General features: G+C 39.6%; 1 protein-coding gene across 1 annotated transcript in view; it reads left to right on the top strand.

Annotated features, from left to right (window-relative positions):
• PDE4DIP (phosphodiesterase 4D interacting protein) overlaps positions 1–21,239 on the top strand; it is a 153,448-nt gene that overhangs the window by 91,090 nt on the left and 41,119 nt on the right. The window contains exons 22-26 of the mRNA XM_008583029.1: positions 8,537–8,625; positions 14,369–14,601; positions 17,490–17,925; positions 18,849–19,041; positions 20,304–20,420. Coding sequence (XP_008581251.1) covers positions 8,537–8,625; positions 14,369–14,601; positions 17,490–17,925; positions 18,849–19,041; positions 20,304–20,420 — 1,068 coding nt within the window. The remainder of the gene's footprint in view (positions 1–8,536; positions 8,626–14,368; positions 14,602–17,489; positions 17,926–18,848; positions 19,042–20,303; positions 20,421–21,239) is intronic.

Below are 21,239 nucleotides of genomic sequence, written 5' to 3'. Positions count from 1 at the left end.
CTACTTCTGTCAGCCATTTTTCAACATTAAAATAATTTTAGATAAAGCATCATATGCTTATAGAACTTTGTGCTTGAATAAAGTCTTGAAATAAAAATAATGTAAATTTTTTACTTAGGCCGTGCTTAATTGGAAGCATTGAACTTAAATTGAGAAAAATCTATATTGATAGATTTCATTTATCTCATATCTCCTTTTTGAATGATAGCAAATATACAAAGTAATGGTTGTAAGAGGTCAGGGTAGATGAAGTCTGTAGTTTTTGAACTATAGGGTTGAAAAGGACTTCCAAAAGGATTTATTTAATGAGTGAAATGGAATTCCTTATGACAGACATTTCCCCTGAACTCTTTTCTATTGTAGGTTTAAACTATATTATTGAAATCTGATGATTGTTAGCGTCTACTGTTAATCATCATTTGTATGATGTTCTCTTTTTTAGCTAGGTAGCAAAATTACAACTTTTCTTAAAAGGTATGATTAGTCTATTTTAATATGTGAGCCTTTTATTTTGATAGGGTGTACTCTTTTATCCCCCCCACAACCCCCAACCTTCCTTCATATCCACTTCTCTTCATTCACGTATGGGCAGCAGCAATATTTTTAGTATCTCTACTCCTTAGGGGAAAGTACTTTTCCTTGTTCATATTTTTTAAAGATTTTTCAATTACATATGTAGAAAGAGATCTATTAAGGATCAAGAAAATCTTAACCTGTGTAAAGTATTAGATTCTAGCCACAAGAAGTAGTTTCCTTAGAAGTTCCTTTATGTATTCTACTTGCACAGTGTTTACATAAGTGACTTCTGTGGCAAATATCCATAAGAGATGTATCATTTTTATGATTATTTGTGCTCCTAATTCAGTGTCTGGGTCATGAGAAGTTTGGCTCATAGCTTCATAATAGTTCAGGAAAATTGATTTCTCTTTACTTTGGTCTTCCAGTGGATCTGGAGTTTTCTGATTACAAGAAGGAAAATTAGATTACACTAAAAATTGTTCCTTTCTTTGAAAAATAAAAGGTTGACCTACCTAAAGTCACCTTCCTTTGGACTGTAACCTTTAGAGAGAACAATACGTTAATATCTTTGCTTTCTTTGAGTTAGTTCCCATAGCTTTAGTTCCTGTTGTTAGGATAAAGTCACAGTATTCTGGCTTCATGGTCTTTTTGTATGTATGAAAGAGTCACAGAATCTTCACATCACACATCCCTGAAAAACTCAAGTTGCCTGGAACTATGGCCTCAGGTAGTATTCTGCAGGTCTGCAGCCAATGTCCTGCAGGGAAAAGTGACCTAGTTCCTGTTGTTAGGATAAAGTCACAGTATTCTGGCTTCATGGTCTTTTTGTATGAAAGAGTCACAGAATCTTCACATCCCACATCCCTGAAAAACTCAAGTTGCCTCGAACTATGGCCTCAGGTAGTATTCTGCAGGTCTGCAGCCAATGTCCTGCAGGGAAAAGTGACAAACTTCCCATGAAGTTACGAAAAAATATTAGTAACCCACACACTTAAAGTCCAGCTTCCATCTTAACTTGTGGAAATTGTACTAATGGTAGAATAAATGAAATTAGTTTTCTTTTAAAGATACTAACATCCTATGAGATGCAAGCATTTAGATTATTTTCTCTCATTTCTCTTAGGGTTAAAGCTCAGGGAGCTTTTTCTCCCTTTGGTAGTATAGAACCATTTGTACTGTAGAAAGAACAGCTAGAAATGTGGAGCTCGTATACAGCAACCTAATAATAAAAAACAGTGAATGAATCAATAGGAAAATATGTTGGTGATTTCTGCAGGGTAATAGTTTTTGAGTCTTAGTACATTTTGGAATGTGGATTTAAGCCACTGTCACCATTTGCAGCAATAGCTTTGTTAAAAAATTTTATTATGATGAGAAAACAAGTATGTTGCTTTTAATAGTCTGAGTATTGACAGAAAATAAGTCCTCATTTTCTTTCCATATAATCACATCAGCCAGGATGAGTTTCCCAAATAAAAAGGCATTGTAATTTGCCTCCAGCAAAGAATGGGAAATGGAAGGGAAACACAAAACTGTAGAGCTGATGATACTAATTTTACCAGGTTTCAAATAAGAATAATTAAATTTATAAAGTGATATATTAATTATTTTTGTGTCACTTGCCCTTTCTTGTTGTTTAAAGCCAAATTTCGGAAATAAAAATCTTTATCATGCTGGTTTCCTCCTCCTAAAGCTGGAAGGATAAAATAGAAAGTTCAGCAGCATCAGAAAATGTTTGATCTAAAATAATATGAAGAGTAAAGGTGTTAAGTACATGAGACAAATTGGCTTCCTTGTTCCCTTGAACTCATAATTGTCTAGCAAACGCTGTAGATTTGCTTTTAGTATATAACACGAGTATGCAGTACTTATATTTGCAGTTATCAGAATTATTGCTATAAGATACCTCTCTCTTAATCTATAAACTTTAGAGGCATGTGTGTATACAAGTGTATTTTCTAAATCATGAATTTCTGTTTCCATGAAGTGTTATAGTTTGGTAATAAAAGCAGTTTTACTTGCTTTTATCTCTTAAAACTTTGTGGGCTGTTGAGAAAAATTAAAGTGACTCATAACTTCAGATGAAGGAGGAAGTGACATGTTAAACGATTAGAAACTTGTCATGGAATTATTTCCAGGACTATTCCCCACCAAAATAAGCTGTATATTCTCTGAAAGTTTATTTCTTCATGACAGTGTGCTGTTAAACTGTGTTAATGTTTCTGCTGAAATCGAAAGTGTACTTTTTAATACATAAGTGTTAGAATTTCAGCTACTTTAGATGAGACTCAAAAATTTGTTGCTGATCCAATAAAACCTTCAAAGGCCAACAGTAACTACTTGCTTTCATTTTTAAAAGATCTATGAGAAAAGAAGTAGAGAATGCTCATATCTTTTTTTTTTCCTCCCCCTTATAGGAGAATCAGTTTATTGCTCATTGTACTAAAGTTCCAAGTCAAAGTAAGGCTCTGTGGAATGAGTATAAAGGAAGGAAGAAGAAACCTGAATTTTTCTTCCCAAAGAAATGAGACTAAAGAAATAGCATTGCACTTTCCCCAGAAATGTGAAGTGGGCTATTTTACCTTAAAAACCCTTTCTCTCCTTGCTGAAGGGGAGTAATAGAAAACAGGACAGAGATTTGAGGAGCCAGTTCTTATGGTGGATGGTGCTGTCTCTTTAAATGTTCCTAGAAAAGTCTGCTTCTTTTGTTCTTTGAGGAAAAAAGAGACCATGAGCAGGAAGAATTCCTTGACATTATAGAATTATGACATTACAGAATGGGTACAGTGGTCATATGTCCTAGTCTTCCCAGGACAGTCCTAATTTACACATGTCCTGGTAGCCTAAAGAGAGGTGACTCTAGTTTTATTGAATAATTACCCTTTTGAAAAAGTAGAAACTTTTCAGAAACCTAGTGAGATTTCATACCCCTAAAAGTGCTTTAGAGTATGATTTCGTCTTTTTAAGACACTTAAAACAGCTGTTTTCTTTTCTTTTCTTTTTTTTTGTCTTTTCCGTGACCGGTAAGGGGATCGCAACCCTTGTGGTGTCACCCGCACCGCGCTCAGCCAGTGAGCGCACCAGCCACTCCCATATAGGATCCGAACCTGCGGTGGGAGCGTCTCTGCGCTCCCAGCGCTGCACTCTCCTGAGTGCGCCACGGGGCCGGCCCAAAACAGCTGTTTTCTGAATAACATGCAAGCTGGAAGCCCATCTGGGCTCCTTAAGAGATATTGCAATTGAGAAGACAAAGATACACCATACAGGGGCTTGACTGCAGACAGCGATTTTCTACTGTAGCTCTTCCAAGATTAGAATCTGTCTAGACGAAGAATTTTATTTCTCAGCAGAAGCTATGGAGGACTTTGTGGAATCTTAAAGGTTCGTCATGGTCCTGAATGGAATGGATGCAGGTGAAATTGCAGTTTGATAGGAGGTCTTTTTTCTTTGATCTTCTAATGTAACATTATAATATTAAAGCCAGCAATAGTTGGTTCGTGACATGAAAATGTGAGAGTTCTTATAATGAGCACATACGTGGCAGGGTGCCTGGGAGTGAAAGTGAGATGAGCCCTAGAGGACCTGTGGCACAAGAGCCTGGCACCAAGGGAAAGAACATTTGGCACTGCAAACTGATTCATGCTGTAAAGTTTTAGCTCTTCAAATCCCATTTCAAAATTAGTAGTATATGACCTCTGCTATCTTCTAAGTAACAATATGGGAAAATATTACTACCTTTCTGTTGCTCCTATGTGAATGGCTTAAAGGGGAAGTAATAATGACTGCAGAGTAGAACTTGGGGAAAATGATCCTGAACCCACCCAGTTTGGAGTCATTATTAAAGAATTAAAATGACACTTCATGGATTTCCCTCTAAGGCTTATTCATGGTGGAGTTTTAAGGTAGTTATAATTTAACGATGATAAATCCTGCTTGTAAAGCTCCTATTCAGAGTTCATCCTGCTTTACTGACAGCTCTATGTTTTTCAACTCTTCCTGTGAAGGAGGGAGAGCAAAGAGTATATCTCAAGCCTCCTGCTGAGGGAAACAGGTAATCAGAAGTGAAGTGCAGGTAGAATCAGTCAAGATCATCCAGTTAATAACATCAGGTATAAAACTTCCCTCTGCTAACTATATATAGGTTCTGTGGCCTTCAGTTTTTTTAGTGCTCAACTTTTCATCCCATGGACCACTTCAGTTTACCACCACCGCCACCAATAATAATAATTTTGTTTTAGGAGTAATATTTACTGAGTACACACTGTGTGCCAAGCTGTACTAACCACTTCAAAATCAGCAAACCCTTTAAGGTTGGCAAAAACTGTGTGGAGTGCATAATACTATTAACCTTGATAAATAAGGAAACTGAATTACAGAAAGGTTATAACTTGCCTATAGTCACATAACTAGTGACAAAAGCAGAATTCATACCTACACAGTCTGGCTCCAGAGTCCATGTTCTTGTGCCATCCTTAACTTAAAAAGTTCTACAAATGTTTGAATTTTTTGCCTCAGTGATATGAATATTTTATATTTGTATAATGCTTAAATTTTCACCCAGGGATTTTATCATGTTATATTTTAGAGCTTATTTTATTTCTGTGTACTTTGTAGAATCAGATGGCTGGTAGAAAATAATTCTCTAAATCTAAATAAGGGACATTTTGGTATCACCTCCATTTTGTGTGGCTCAAAGCCTAGAAACTTCCAAGAACCACAACTTGAAAACTTCTTTTGAAGTCTCAAATAAAAGTTTTTAATAAAATTGCCAGTGTAACATGTAAAACTTAATCTTGGAGAAACAAGTTAACTTTGAATGAACAGATTCTTAGCTTTCAGAGAATCTAAAGATGGCAGACTATTTTATTTTATATTTTATTAAAAATAAGCAGAGGATTTATCAATATAAAATAAAAGTATAGGTACCTTTAATTTAACTTAGAAATTTAAAGTATTCCAGTTAGTTCTGAAGATAGTGTTTTGTTGCCTCATAAAAGCTTAGGAAAAGGTACCCCCACAAAAGGGAAGTTTTTTATTGTCACTTATTAACAAAATAGAAATGTTAACAGAAAGAGGGATATCTAATGTAAACTTTTATATAGGATCTTGTGTGAGATAATTTACTCAGTTTATTCCCATATTTTCTATTTAAAAATTTTAGCTTTATTCTACCTTCAAACACTCAAAAAAAGTTCTCAGCATTCTAGTCAAATTGGTAAAAGTCTGAGCAACGCTTAAAGCTGCCATAAGGAAGTACGACAGACTATAAGGTAGCTTAAAAAATAAATGAAAAAGGAGAAAAGGGAAAAAAAGCAAAACCCTTATGTAGTAGAGTGTTGGGACAAGATGAGCGTTCTTCCTTTGTCTCCATTTAATTCCTGATGAAGTCAGAACCATGGCATCTTGTCCCAGAATGAATTAAAGAGGGAGCATTATCTAGAAATGCAGATGTGGCATCAGAAAGTTCTACAAAGGTAAGTGGAGGGCAAAAAGTGTTAGATAAAAACCTTTCAAAACCAGTGACAGTCATCCTTTCTAATCTTCACTTAACTACTCCTGGAACCTAGTACAGAATTATCTTGGGATGTGGGCCCAGCATGGCTCTATAACCCACCAAGAACGGCATGGGGATGCGGATCCTGACCTCTTAGAGCTGAGCTTTCTTCAACCGCAGGATCCTTCTTTAGTCCAGTGCTCAAAAGGAAAACAATGTGAAAAGTATGCTTTCTTAATCTGTCATTGAGCGGGACAGTTCATTTTCTTTGCAGAAAAAAAAAATTGTGATCTCTACTGTTGTACAGGGAAAGATTTTCCAAAGTAAGCCTAATATGATATGGATGTTCTCAGGTGAATTAACATGCTGGGTTCAGTGAGTTTCCAAAGCAGCCAAAGCATAGGGAGTGTGTTCATTTACTACTACTCAACCAGCACCTTGAGTGAGATGGTTCTGGGGTTGGTTTGAAAAAGTAAGTACTGGAAATTCCTACTACAGAATTTACACTGTCTGCCATGGATATCTAAAGATGCTGACTGGGTAAAGTTGCCTCCTTGTGAGCAAGACTTAGCTGAATAGAACCCTGCCTTGGTCCAAAGTTAACGCAACATTCACAGGGAAGATCAGGGAACTTAAGCTGTTAGGACTGCATGCTTGCTACCTCTTAATACTTTGATGAGATCAGCCTGAGCCATTGCAAATACTCTGGCATGAACTTGCAGATGCCAAGAAATGGAATGTAGATGTTAATTGCCCCTGTTCACCTCATCTGCAGAGGGTAGTGAATGCTCATTATCCACACAGAGCCTATCATTCATGGATGTCTGAGTTCAGGAGTAGGTTCTTTGGTCTTGGAGGAAGAAGCAAAGATAAAGATTTGATTTGTCACCAGAAGAAAAAGTGGCTCCTGTCTAAGAGTCTAGAGACTTCTTGGCATAGCTAGTCTGAGGACTAGCTGTGTAACCTTGGACAAGCCACCTAATCTCTTTGAGGCCCTTGTTATTCGGTGGTCAGAAGAGGAGTTTTAACAGGATGGTTGCCAAGGCCAGGGCCACAACTAGATCTTGAGATTCTCTAACTTGAGCAGGTTCTGTGCAGTGTCACAGTAGATTTTCTTGGTGTTCAAATGAATTAACCATGAAAAATTGCTATGCTTTCAAAAAAAATCAGTAATGTGAGCCATAGTTCTTTTTTTTTTTTGTCTTTTTCCATGTCTGGCAACGGATCGCAACCCTCAGTGTCGCCCCCGTACCGGACCCCTATGCTTTCAAAAAAAAAATCAGTAATGTGAGCCATAGTTCTTTTTTTTTTTTGTCTTTTTCCATGTCTGGCAACGGATCGCAACCCTCAGTGTCGCCCTGCTATGCTTTCAAAAAAAATCAGTAATGTGAGCCATAGTTCTTGATCTAAAATTGTATGGGTAGTCTTTTATTCAAACCAATGGAAAGAGAAAGAATTGCCCTAGATTTGTGCTGTTAATACGGAAGCCACTGGCCACAAGTGGCTATTTAAGTATAAATTAATTACATAAAATTAAATAAAAAATTTAGTTCTTAAGTTACAGTAGCCANTAAGTATAAATTAATTACATAAAATTAAATAAAAAATTTAGTTCTTAAGTTACAGTAGCCACATTTCAAGTGCTCAACAGCTACATGTGGCTAGTGTCTACCATACTAGACTACCTAGGCATAGAACATTGTCATCATTGCAGAAGGTTCTATTGGTCAGCACTGCCCTGGACTTTTGCGCAGACCACAAACTGCAGCTACTTTAGAGCAGCGTGTAGATATTTGTGCTGTGGGGTGACTATGTCTATCTTCAGGGAATGAAAGGATGGAATAAATCTCATTTGGACAAAACAGTGAAAGAAATTCTTCAGGCAAATGATGTTGGCATTGAACAAGAGTTTGGGAGAGATGGGGAGGAAGGGAGGTTGGAGGAAGGAATTAGCAAACACCTGAAACATTCTGTGCCTTGCATCTTGACTAAACCTGAACCTCTATAGGTCATAGGACCCCCAGACAGGAGTTCCTCAAAGAGATTGCCACTTTATGCACAACTAATCCCAACAATGGGAGGAGTAGTGCTGTCCTAATCCTCAGGAAATGAGGGATCCTCTCAGCACTTAGTGGTGGGAAAAAGGTTAGTCATGTTTGACACATGTTGCAGAAGAGAAAGTTGTACCTAGCCAGTCAGTGACAGGACAGGCAATAATCCAGGCTTTCTTGAAATAGGAATAACCACTCTATCTGACAGTTGGCTTCTTAGGTATAGGTCTGTGCAGTGAAAGCCAGCTTGTTTTGAGACTTAGGCTTGAGTGTAAAAAAGTATCAGTGATACAAGGAGAAGGCTTGTTTCTGCCTCCCTTCTGGCCCTGCTGCCTAGGGGACTGTGCATATGGGGAAAGGAAGAAATCAGAGGTGGATGGCAGAAGAGTGTAATTTTACCTGCTGTCTGGAAGCCAGGAATCACCTTTCAAAGGTGAAGGGAATCACCTTTCTCTTCTGGACTTACTTCCAGGTGCAGCTGCAGGGGATGACACTGAAGATGCAAGCACTGAGTTCACAGACAGTATTGAGGAGGAGGCTGCACACAATAGCCACCAGCAAGTAAGTCAGTGTCAGGTTTCGGGGTTCCCAGGGTGGAAGGCGCACAGCCCTTCTGAGGTCTGATGGTCTCCTGCGGCCCTTGTGGACCTAAAGTGAGAAGATAACTTTTTATATAAACCAATTCCCAGTCTTCCTCTTCTCCCCGAGCTTCCCAGCTGCCTCTGCAACACATGTCCTTACTCTGTTTTTCTCTTTAATCCACCCTTTGGCCCTTGTGGACCTAAAGTGAGAAGATAACTTTTTATATAAACCAATTCCCAGTCTTCCTCTTCTCCCCAAGCTTCCCAGCTGCCTCTGCAACACATGTCCTTACTCTGTTTTTCTCTTTAATCCACCCTTTTGTTTTTACTGCTTTCGTTTCTTCTGCTTCCTTCCCCCTCCTACCCATCTTTGCTCCTATTTACTCTCTGTAGCAATAACTTCAGAAGAATTTTTACTTACAAGACAATGGACACTTCCACTCTTGGCCTTTTGTAGCTGAAACACACCACAGAAGGCAGGGAGTCATCGAAGGGCTGCATGGGGAGGTGGCAGGGCATAGGACCTGCTTGGGGAGAATGTTCTCTGAGAAACTCCAGGAGGATCAGAATGCTTCCAAAGCAGGGTTCTTTCTCGGTGAAATCTCATTATACGAGAGAACTTTGCTGCAACCTGACAAACCACCCAGGTCATGACAAGTCAATGACCAGCAGATGGCACTTCAACAGCAAGCCCCTGTCTGTCAAACCTCAGAACTTGGACTGAAACACTGTTCCCATCCACCATCAGTGAAGGTGTAACCAGCATGTTCGCAAGCCCAAATGAATGTCCTGGACCTCAGAGATTAAGTCACTGATAGTATTTCCACAGTACTCATTGGAACTCCTATGGGTCTCCACCTTGCCCAGTGGCATTTAGCAATCACATCTCCTAGATGGACCATGCTTGTGATTCTCTAAGCTGTTATGAAGAAAGTGGATCATTGGTAGATATCCTTCTGCAAAAGTAGTGGGCCTTTTCCAGTGACAGCTTTCTTGAGGCTATTAGGAAAACTGTAGGGGAAATGAAGCTTGCTGGGTCTGTCTCTACATCTCCTGCATAAAAAAGGAGAAATCTAATGAACCAATAAGAGCCCAAGTGAGCATTCCCCAAATCTTATAGGATTTGGCATAGTCTTTGGCTCTTGAGGACATGAATAGTTGTCTGGGATACTTCATGTCTTCCACAGTTTCTTTACCTTCTACCAAGATCCCCTTTTTGTTGCTCTGGCCATACCGTCACTTCTCCCTTGAGTTCTTGCATGAGCTCCACTTCTCCTTTTGCTTAAACAGCTTCTTCTGAGTCCTCCTATCCAATGGTTGTGACTTTAATTATGTATACCACTGCCCCTCACTCCCTGATTTCATTGAGGATCTTGGGTGAGAGAGAGGGATCTGCAGGATGAACAAATGCCCACTCTAAGACAGAGCTAGATTGGGGTGTCAGCTGGTTACTGAGGGTTATAGCAACTGTGGAGCAGGATTAACTTCAGAATAAATGAACAGGACAGAGATCTGAGGAGAGTCTGACTCTGATTGACTGCTCTAAACTATCCCTGGTAGTGCAAGTCCTTTGCCCTAATTCTCAGTTTTAGGCAAACTGGTTTATAAAGTCAATTCTTCCTCAGCCTTCTTTCCTGTAGCCTAGCATGGAGCATACGGCCAGAGCCCATTGTGAGAAGGTCATTCCAATCTGAAATGAACTTTTAAGTTGTGGCATTTGTATTTCCCTCACAATGCTTTCCATATTACTTGGCACAGGAGATACTTAGTATAATTGTGAATTAGCAAACGATCAGCGCTTGACTCATGGTAAAGTTTCTGTCTGTTGGATGAAGACTCTCGGCACCATTTTTCTTTCTACCACCTTTCCTTGGAAATCAGCCTTCAGCTTTGGATAGGAAAAGCCATATTACTTGTCACAGGAGATACTTAGTATAATTGTGAATTAGCAAACGATCAGCACTTGACTCATGGTAAAGTTTCTGTCTGTTGGATGAAGACTCTCTTGGCACCATTTTTCTTTCTACCACCTTTCCTTGGAAATCAGCCTTCAGCTTTGGATAGGAAAAACTTTGGTGTGTGAAATCATTGTAAATTTACTTCATCTTTTCTGGAGTTTGAGGTTGTGACTCTCCTGCTACCAATTAAATAAAGCTTGCTTTGCCATAACTGTTTTGTGTCCAGATTCTCAAAAATTCGTTTGCTTGTTTCCAGGAAAATGGTCCCGTAAGATTAGGATCTGAGCTCCTTCTTGTTGTGTTCTTGGAAGATAAACTTTATTCTTGAAGGTCCTCCTGGTATTAACATTTCATGGGTCATAATTTTTTCATTTTAAAGAAAATAGGTATATTGAAACAAATAGAACAAGATAACATACATGTGGGAGCTGAATAGACATTTTTCAAAGGCAGACATTCAGATGGCCAACAGGTACTTAAAAAAATGCTCAACATCACTTATCATCAGGGAAATGCAAATTAAAATCACGTTGAGGTAGCATCTCATCACAGTTAGACTGGCTGTAATCAAAAAGACTGAGAATAACAAATGCTGACAAAGATGTGGAGAGAGGGGAACTCTCTTACACTGTTTTCCATTAGTACAGCCACTATGGAAAACAGATAGATCTGCCATATGATCCAGTAATCTCACTTCTAGTTATATACCCAAAGGAATGGGAATCATCATGTCGAAGGGAGGCATGCACTGCCATGTTCATCACAGCTCTATTTACAATAGCCAAGATGGAACCAACCTAAATGTCCACCAGTGGACTACTGGATAAGGAAAATGTGGTATACATACACTGTGAAATACTACTCAGCCATAAAAAAGAATGAGAGAGAAAGAGAGACAGAGAGAGAGAAAGAGAGAGAGAGAGAGAAAGAGAGAGAAGAAAAGAAAGAAAGACCACAGTTGTGCTTTGGACTCGCAGAGGGAGAGAACATATCTAGGGTTGCCAGGGGCGGAAGTGAGGAGGGGGAAGGAGGTCGGGGAGGGGTTGGGTGATGGACATGGGAATAATGGCAATTTGTGGTAATGGGCATACTGATAGTATTGTTCTGGTCACATCTTGGACACAGGTGGTGATGGACAGCTTTGTACCCCATGAATATGTGTAATCAATAATTTTAAAAAAGGAATAAAAAAATAGGTAGACTTCGTTAAACATTTTAAAGCAGAAAGAACCACTAAGGTTTAGAAAAGAATAAATGTTGTGCCCATATTCAAGGCTCATGGCAATGCTCATTTTAGTTGTTAGTTGGAAAGAGTTTATATAAAAAGATAATATCCCAGTTTAAACAAGAGGTGGACTTATAAACTTCCAAAAGTGGCTTTATCCAGTCCCCCTTTTGTCACAAATGCTTGATGGCACATGAGGAGATGGCCACCAGCCTAACTAAGCCTGGCTGTAGGGTCTTAGAGACAGACATTCCCAGGAGCCTGCCAAATCTCAGGCTCACAAACTCCAGGTGGGATTGGATGCTTAGGAATTGACTGGCTGTGTCTGTGGATCTCTTTCTTCTTTGACGTGGATGCACATCTCTTCACAACCTCAACTGCTAGGCTGTGAAACACCATTGCACATGCATGCTATGAATCAACCCCACCACAGACCTGTGGCCTAGGTTTTGCCATGCTTTGTTATAGGGAATAGCAAAAGTCAATGGCTTTGAACCAAACCAAGTAGCTCTATCAATCATTGATTCATAACAGCTGCTCTGGACCCTGTTTGCTTCAATATTTTGGTAACCTGAATGAAGGTATAAAGCATATAACTAATTTTACAAATCGTCCTTTATCAGGTGGCCACTACATGATTTATGGAGAGGCACTGTTACCAGACTCAGGTCCAGCTGCCCGCCCCCTTGAAAGGGAAAGAAAAAAACTCAGAAGTCACATGGTTGGTGTTAGAAAAGCAGATGTATTCAGCTGAAGGAGATGGTAGGCTGTCCCATCTCAAAGATTTAGATTTACAGAGGGGTCTTTTAAAGGAAGAGTTGAGGGAATGGAATGTGGGAGGTGAAAAGCAGGAGAGGAGATGTGAGTTATGAGGGTCTGTTTCTATGGGTCAGGTACAAGGTCTCTCCAAGGTCTCGTCTGGTTTCTGTTCTCAGCTTCACTGTTACCTCAGGACCCTGCAAGATTTTGATTTGCGCCAGTGTACTTGGCTGGTGCCCAAGATCAACTTCGGTCATTTGGCCTTGATCATTTCTCAAAACTCTACGAATCTCAAAGAAAGAACTGTTAGCTTTGCAAAGTACTAATTAGCTTCTCGGCCTTGTTTTCCTACTTAGCGAGTGAGATAAGAAAGTCAGGGGATGGGAAGAAAGAGTGGAGAGAAAAAAACTGTCCTTTTTAAAATGCTGCCCCCTTCGCAGCCCAGGCAGTTTTAGGTCCCAACATGGCTTCAGTCCTGCTTACTCCAATAGCAAGCACATCAAATATTTTGACTACTTTGATAGTGGGGAAAGGATTCTGTATAGCCAGAATGAATTTATAAGTGACAAATATAAGTCATAATGTTTATGTACCTGCCAGCTGCCAAAAAAGAAGAAAAGAAACTAAGTCATAATGTTTATAGAGATAAAAGAAAACAACATGACCCAGAAGTAGCTGTGGGGAAGGGTAGAAAATAGGGAGGTCAAAATTGACCTGAAGTTAAGTGTGTAAAACCCAAAAAGACTGAGAGGACAAAAAAAGCCAACATGACATTGGAATGTAATATGATTAATATTGGACAGATAGGCAGGAAATCCTTGTACTGAAATAATTAGTCATATGCCAATTAGATTATCATACTTAGATTTTAATTTCTATACTTTTAAAAGCATGGAAAAAAACTGGAGAGGAGCCCAAAACGAACAATAAGATCTAAAAGTCAAATTCTCATTTGAAGAAAAACCATAAGATCTACTTCCATTGAAACATTGAGGAGTAACTTCAAGAAAAAGAAAGGCGTTTGGAAATTGTTTCTGCCTTGTTTTTTTCTCACATGCTTAGAGTTTTAGAGAGAGTTTGGCTGACAGCATTGGCACAAGGATAATAACCAAAAAGTTGAAATTGGCTGCTGGGCAGGGTGGCTTTACCTCAACCTCTCAGTATTTATAGGGTGTTATTCTTCTGCTGCCAATGAAATTAAGCTTGCATTGTCTTACCTGTAGCTCCACCATTATTCTAATTCTGTGACTATGACTGCAGACTATTTCCTGAGTACCTTGAGACCTCTCTCATTCATCCTCTTTGGAGTCAGAGTTACAGATAGAGCCTTAGGCATTGAGCCCTGGTATCTTGAGCCATGATCTTTGTAGTCAACGACTTAAGTATTGTGGAGCTGATTAATTACCCGACTTGTGAGAAGACTCTTGGGGAACTCTATCCCCTCAGGAAGAGAAGAATCATGGCACCCACACCCTCCAGTCCTGTTTAAACCTCATTTGTTTGCATTTGTTTTTAATTTATTATGTGCTTGTATTTTTTTTTTTCCCTCACTAATCTCTGGATTCTCCTCTACTTCCCCATGGCAGCAGTTCCCCTTGTTTACTTGGTGTGTTCTCCCCACCCAAACCAGTCTCCAGTGCCCTTATGCTAAGGAAGTCCTTGGTGGGAGTTCCTTTAGGTCTGCCTTTTTTTGTTACCATTAGAGGCTGCGTTTGAGATCTCATGTTCCTGTTGTATCCTCTTTAATAACCTAATTTCTTTAAACCATGATTTTCTTTCAGCTCATCAAGGTGGCTTTGGAGAAAAGTCTGGCAACTATGGAGACCCAGAATATATCTCTTCCCCCTTCCTCTCCAAAAGGAGGGGACAGTAACAGGTGTCTTCAGGAGGAAATGCTCCACCTGAGGGCTGAGATCCACCAGCACTTAGAGGAGAAGAGAAAAGCTGAGGGGGAACTGAAGGAGCTAAAGGCTCAAATTGAGGAAGCAGGATTCTCCTCTGTGTCCCACATCAGGTAGGACATTTTTCTCAGAGCAGAGGAGCCTGCTGATCATGAGGCACCATAGACAAGGGACTCGCCTTGCTGCAACTAAGGCATTAGTGCTTCCACAGAACTAGTAAGTCCACATCCCATGCTCCATGAGTTAATGCTACACATTCTTTAGAGGAAAGTTAATTATATTGGGTAATGATAATCACCTTTTGTTATTCAAATAAATCTGGTCTTAATTCAATATAATAATGCCCATTATTATTGCCCATATGCCCATCATACATACTCATATGAGAATCATGGGTAGAAACCTCCTAGTTGTATGACTGATAATATTCTTTTGAATTGACTGTAACATATAAGGAATCTCCTGCTACCTAAGATGTTTCACTGATGTATGCGGAAATAGAACAGTCCATGAGGGAGGAGAATTTAAATAGAGGTCCCCCATCTCTACTCAGCTGTCTCTAGGAAGCATGCATCCTTGAATCATGGAATAGTAACTTTAATCATATTTGCTGCCTTATTAACTTTACAAAAATGATAAATAGCTGATTCATTGGCTAGATTGGCCACTCTGTCTTTAATGGCTTTTTTAAAAAAGATGCTTGGGGAAAATGCTGATGCTATTGAGCTAATCCAATTATTCATTCACCCCTGAGGGCCATAATCATCATGGCTTGTTGTTTAGAGTACAGTTGTGCAGATGTACAACTTCTAATTCATGCCCTATTGTTTCCCTCCATATGACATGCCATTTAAACTTGCCTGAGTTATGTTAGCATTTGAAGAGGAACTCAGTCCTAGAAAGTGCCAAGTGACTTGCTCAAGATTACAAAATAGTCTGTGGCTAGACCCTAGGCTCCCAGTTTTTAACATCTAAGCCTTACTTTTATATTAGATACTTTGTCAAACAATTAGAAAAAATCCTTATGATCATTCTAAATGCCAGTTCTTTCACTCTGAATTATCATAATAATCCTATAAGCCTTACTTTTATATTAGATACTTTGTCAAACAATTAGAAAAAAATCCTTATGATCATTCTAAATGCCAGTTCTTTCACTCTGAATTATCATAATAATCCTGTCCTTAAGTTCTACTTAAAGCATAAGTTTTATTTAAACTTTTGTATATGTTAACTTAGTTGAGCTGTCATGGTAAGATAGTTGACCCTACAATCAAACCATTTGTAGATACCCTCATGGATTTTTTTTCCCCTCAGTTTCTAACCTGAAACTCTGATTTGTTTAACCCTACACACAACCTTAAGAATCACTGATCGTGTAGAAGATAGAATCTGTCTGACACACATCCTCCTCTTTCAACAAGACTGGATTGAGCTTTGCTTTCACTACTTTGTATTGTGAAAACATTGGGTTTCTCCAAAACATTAAGTTATAACATAGTGTTAAATATTCTTTTCCATACTTTGTATGTGCCCCTTCTCTCCCTTCTACATCCCAATTTTGGTAAATTTTCTGCCTACTTTTTCTCCGTTGAGAAGCTGTCTCATAGATAGTCTGAGTCCCATGTCCTAAAGAATTTTCTTCCCCAAATCACACCAGACAAGCTCTGCTCTAGGTTCCAAGACTTCAGGATTCTGAGAAATCCAATGTAGGTGTATAGCCAACTGCTGATACTTCAGGTTGTGAATTACCCATTTCCTTTGTCTCTCCTAATTCAGTGGTTCTCAGTTTTGTATGCTTAAGAATCACCTGTGGAACTTAAATAAAATGTAAATTCATAGGTCTTAAGCTCTGTAACTTTTTTTTTTTTTTCCTTTTGTTTGAGACCGGCCACACCGCGCTCAGCCAGTGAGCACTGTGAGTGCACTGGTCATCCCTATATAGGATCCGAACCCGCGGCGGGAGCGCTGCTGCGCTCCCAGCGCTGCACTCTCCCGAGTGCGCCACAGACTCGGCCCATAGCTCTACAACTTTTTAACAAGCACCTCATGGGATTCTGATGTTGGTACTCCTCTGGTCTGCAGCTAGTACAGCAGAGATTGATGATTTCTCTGTTGCAGACTCTGAGCTAAGCATACCATACAAGTAATATCATTTAAGCATCCACCAACCTCCACTAGGTAAATGTAATCCTTGTTTTACATAAAAGGAGACTGAGACTCAAAGAAGTTACGTGAATTGCCTTGTTAAAGCCATATTTTTTATTGCTTCCACTGAACCCTACTAAAGGGTTTGTTGGGGAGAAAGGGTGGATCTGAATGTCTTGGTAAAAAATTAGTTGTTTTCACCAACTTTATTTCTTCAACAAATATGAATGTTTTATGTGGCAGGCACTTGCGTTGGCACTGGGGATACAGTATGAAAAGGACAGACACAGTTCCTGCTCTCATGAAGGTTATCTCCTATCATATGAGCCAGCCATACAGCAAATAATTATATAAGTACATTTTTATTATAGTTCTGATTGGTATTATTTATTTATTCTGTGTTCCTAGGTCCCTCTTTATCATTCAGTGGTTTAAAACTGACTGATAATAATTAATAGAACTGTGGAATCCATAATAATAAATTTGTTACAGGCAAGATCCTTCTTATTTTTTTCTTAACAATGTAAGTACCCATGTTTATTCCAGATGCCAATGAAAATTGGAACATATGAGGCTGTGTGGTACAGATAAAGAAAACTAGACTGGGTATCTTGAGTAAAAGGTTTTTGGTGGCGGTGCTGCCACCAAGTAGCTGTGGAAGTACAGGCAAGTCTCCGACTCTTCCTGAGCCTTGGTTTTCTCATCAAGAAAATAAGTTGTTGTAGGTTTCCAATGTCACTTTATGCTCCAGGGTGTCTCTGAGTCTGTCATGGACTGAGATATGGGTAAAAGGGACTATTAGGAACTGTGGTCAAGACCAGACCTGGCACCTGATTATATGTGTTTCCTGCAGGAACACCATGCTGAGCCTTTGCCTTGAGAATGCAGAGCTGAAAGAGCAGATGGGAGAAGCAATGTCTGATGGATGGGAGATCGAGGAAGACAAGGAGAAGGGCGAGGTGATGGTGGAGACTGTGGTAGCCAGAGGGGGTCTGAATGAGAGTAGCCTTCAGGCTGAGTTGAGAAAGCTCCAGGGAAAACTGAAGAGTGCCCACAACATCATCAGCCTCCTCAAAGAACAGCTGGTGTTGAGCAGCAAAGAAGGGAGTAGTAAACTTACTCCTGAGCTGCTTATGCACCTGGCCAGGGAAATTGACAGAATGAACATGGAACTGGTTTGCCCTCCTGGGAAGCACCAATGCCAAGAGGTAGAGGATGTGACCATGAGGCCTTGCAGCAGACCCCAGAACCTTGACCTTGGGGCTGCCCTCAAAGTTGATGCCCACCAAGTAAGTGTGGGCATGGATGGAATGCAAAACACTTGGAGAAGGGCTGGAGATACTAGTTTTTACCTTAAATGGTTCCACCTTGTGGATTAGGAGGTACCAAGAGAAGGACACCTTTGTACTTAGGTACCAAGAGAAGGACACCTTTGTACTTAGGTACCAAGAGAAGGACACCTTTGTACCATAGTATCACTATGCAGTGATAATAATATTACACACACATTTAGCCTTTAGAAAGACTTTTACAATATTATCTCATAAATTCTTCTTGAATACTTAGTTTTCCAGATAATACACTAGGCATAAGCAATGGGCAATAAGACCTGACCTCTGCCCTTGAGGTACTCAATGTGGCAGAGGAAGTATGGCACAAAAACAGATACCATATCAATAGGATGTGACAACTACCTTAATATAAGGATGCATCCAGTTTTGAGACAGCTCAGACAAGCAGTGTGTAATGACATCTCTTATCACTGCCAATTTTGCCTCAGCTCATCACAAGTGTCTGTTCCTGGGCCTCAAGAGGGGTTATTGGGATCCTCTTAAGGGAAGGAGCTTTGCTGAGGATTCAATAAAATGGAGAATATAGAGGATTCTGCAAGGACCCCTGGGATAGGAATGCATGGAGAGATGAGTGAAGGTTTTACTCTCTTCTCTTTTAAACCACTGAGCAAATATTCATTGAGAGCTCCTCTGTAGAACTGATTGGACTGTGCTATGTGCTATAGATATAGAGATGAATAAAACATTATCTCAGCTCTCCAGGAGCTCCATCTGCAAAGCAAGTAACTACTAAATGGCATGGGCAGGGCTGTGAGGGACACAAGAATAAAGTCTCCACAGGGCTCAGAGGGGGAAGTGGCTGTCACTGTATGGGGGACGATCTCAGACTGTCCTGATTCTTGTATTGGACCTTTTCACAGCTGAATAACCAGTCTGAGGCCCATTACCCTGGGCCTCAGTCAGAATTTAGCCTCCCAGGGTCCACCAAGCACCTGCACTCCCAGCTGGCACAATGCAGGCAACGCTATCAAGATCTCCAGGAGAAGCTGCTGATATCAGAAGCCACTGTCTCAGCCCAGGCTAACCAGCTGGAGAAATACAGAGTCATATTTAGTAAGTCTTAGATGTTCACTATTACTAAAGTGTCTTTCTTCTCCCTGAGAAGCTACATGTTTTACAGACTTGACTTTTCTTCCCAACCTCAAAACAAATTTAATCCTGACCATAGTCCTAGAATTGTGGAAGTGGATATTTTATTTTGCTTTGCAGATGGCAGAGAAAATCAAAGGAATAAAGCAAGGTTTAAAGTTTGCAGTGAGAGTATAGGGAGGAAATGGGCTAACATCTAGGTTTGCTGATTTCTTGTATGGTCAATAAAGTACCTTACCTCTCTCAACATATACTAATTGTTTCTCTTTATACCACATCAGCTTCTTCAAAAACATATCATCATTGTTGGTCTAACATCAGTGCTATCCAGTAGAACTTCCTACAGTGATGGAAATGTTCTATATCTACCTCACATGTGGCTATTGAGCACATGAAATATGGCTAGTACAACTTGCAAATTTTAAGTTTAATTTAATTTAGTTTTTAAAATAAATTTTATTCTGTATATTTAAGGTATACAACATGATGTCATGGAATACATATAGATAGTAAAATGGTTACTACAGAGAAACAAGTTAATATATTATCTCCCATAGTTACCCATTTTTTGTGTGTGCCAAGAGCAATTAAAATCTACTCATCTATCATGAATCCCATATGTAGTACAATATTGTTACCTATAGTGCTCATGTTGTATTTTATTCATTTAATTTTAATTAATTTAATATAAAATAGCCACATGTGACAGTAACTACCTTATTGGACAGTGCAGGTCTAGTTGTCTTGGACTCTAAATTAGTTTGGCTCCTTTATTCATTTAATTTTAATTAATTTAATATAAAATAGCCACATGTGGCAGTAACTACCTTATTGGACAGTGCAGGTCTAGTTGTCTTGGACTCTAAATTAGTTTGGCTCCATTTAAACATTTACTGAGCCCCCATGGATAAAAGCCCTTACTAGTTTCACTGGGATTTCCAGAAATCATAGTATGAAATACCCAACTTAATAGTTGTCCGGTCCCAACTAAGCCTAGGTTATCTGAAGGTTAGATCATCAGTGGCAAACACAGACTCATCCTGGTGGAGAGAAGTCCTGCTGCCTGGAGTGGATGGTCTTTTCTCTTACATGAATCTGAAGAGGCATCTATTCTACTCTGGATTTGAGCTCCCTGCCCCTAAAGGCCAGGGTATGTGCCACTGGGTTCTAGGGTGTATGTAGGAAATTCAGATACTGTGTAACACCCACTCTCTCTTTCTGAGCAGAAGAATCCTTGGTGAAGCAGGACAGCAAGCAGGTCCAGGTGGACCTTCAGGACCTGGGTTATGAGACTTGTGGCCGAAGCGAGAATGAGGCTGAGCGGGAGGAGACCACCAGTCCCGGTAAGAGCACAGGTGTGGGGTGCACCTTTCCTCCCTGGAGTCAGCTGTTGGCCAATCCCACATCTGATGAGTAGGAGCTGGAGAGGGTGTTGTGACTGAAGGGGACACAGGACCAGAGAAGGACAGGAAGTTTGAAGAAGAACTGTTGCCCCAAATGAGGGTGAATGTGAGTTTGAATTTCTATAAAATTTGAGCATACTGCTGTTAATAGTAAAAAACAAAGTCCTATCCAACTGATTATTATTAAAAAAAAATACTAAAGCCTACTTATTAAGGAAGAGACCAGATGAGCTTTTGGGGATATGCAAACCATAAGTTTAAAAAAAAAATTGTTTTGCATTATAAAAGGACTATAACCATAGGGCCACCCACCAAATCAAAACCAAGAAGAGGAGAAAAACACTCAACCTCACTCACCCCTGAGGCAGTGTAGTGTGGTGGTTAAGAGCAGAGATCCTGGTGCCAGACTGGTTGGTTCAAATCTCAGTTTGTGAACTTCTCTGTGCCTCAGTTTCCTCATCTGTTAAAATGGTAATAAAGGAATGGCCTACCTCATTGGGTACTAATGTCAAGCAAATTCTTGTAAAACATTTTAGAACAGTGCCTTGCCCCTGGTAAAATGCTGTATGTTTGTCCTCATTCTGACTACCACTACCCTAACAGCCATTGTTAATATGCTGATACATTTCTTTGAGGTCTTATTTTCCTACGCCTCTTTTTCACTTAATTGTAACCCAGTAAATTTCTAAATCATTATATTTGGAGAGCAGCATGCAGGAACAACTTGTCCTACAGTTCTTGTGGCCATTCTAAATATAT

Source organism: Galeopterus variegatus, unplaced genomic scaffold (genome assembly GCF_000696425.1).
Source record: "Galeopterus variegatus unplaced genomic scaffold, G_variegatus-3.0.2 Scaffold2798, whole genome shotgun sequence".
NCBI lineage: Eukaryota > Metazoa > Chordata > Mammalia > Dermoptera > Cynocephalidae > Galeopterus > Galeopterus variegatus.
This window is presented reverse-complemented; position numbering and strand designations above follow the sequence as displayed.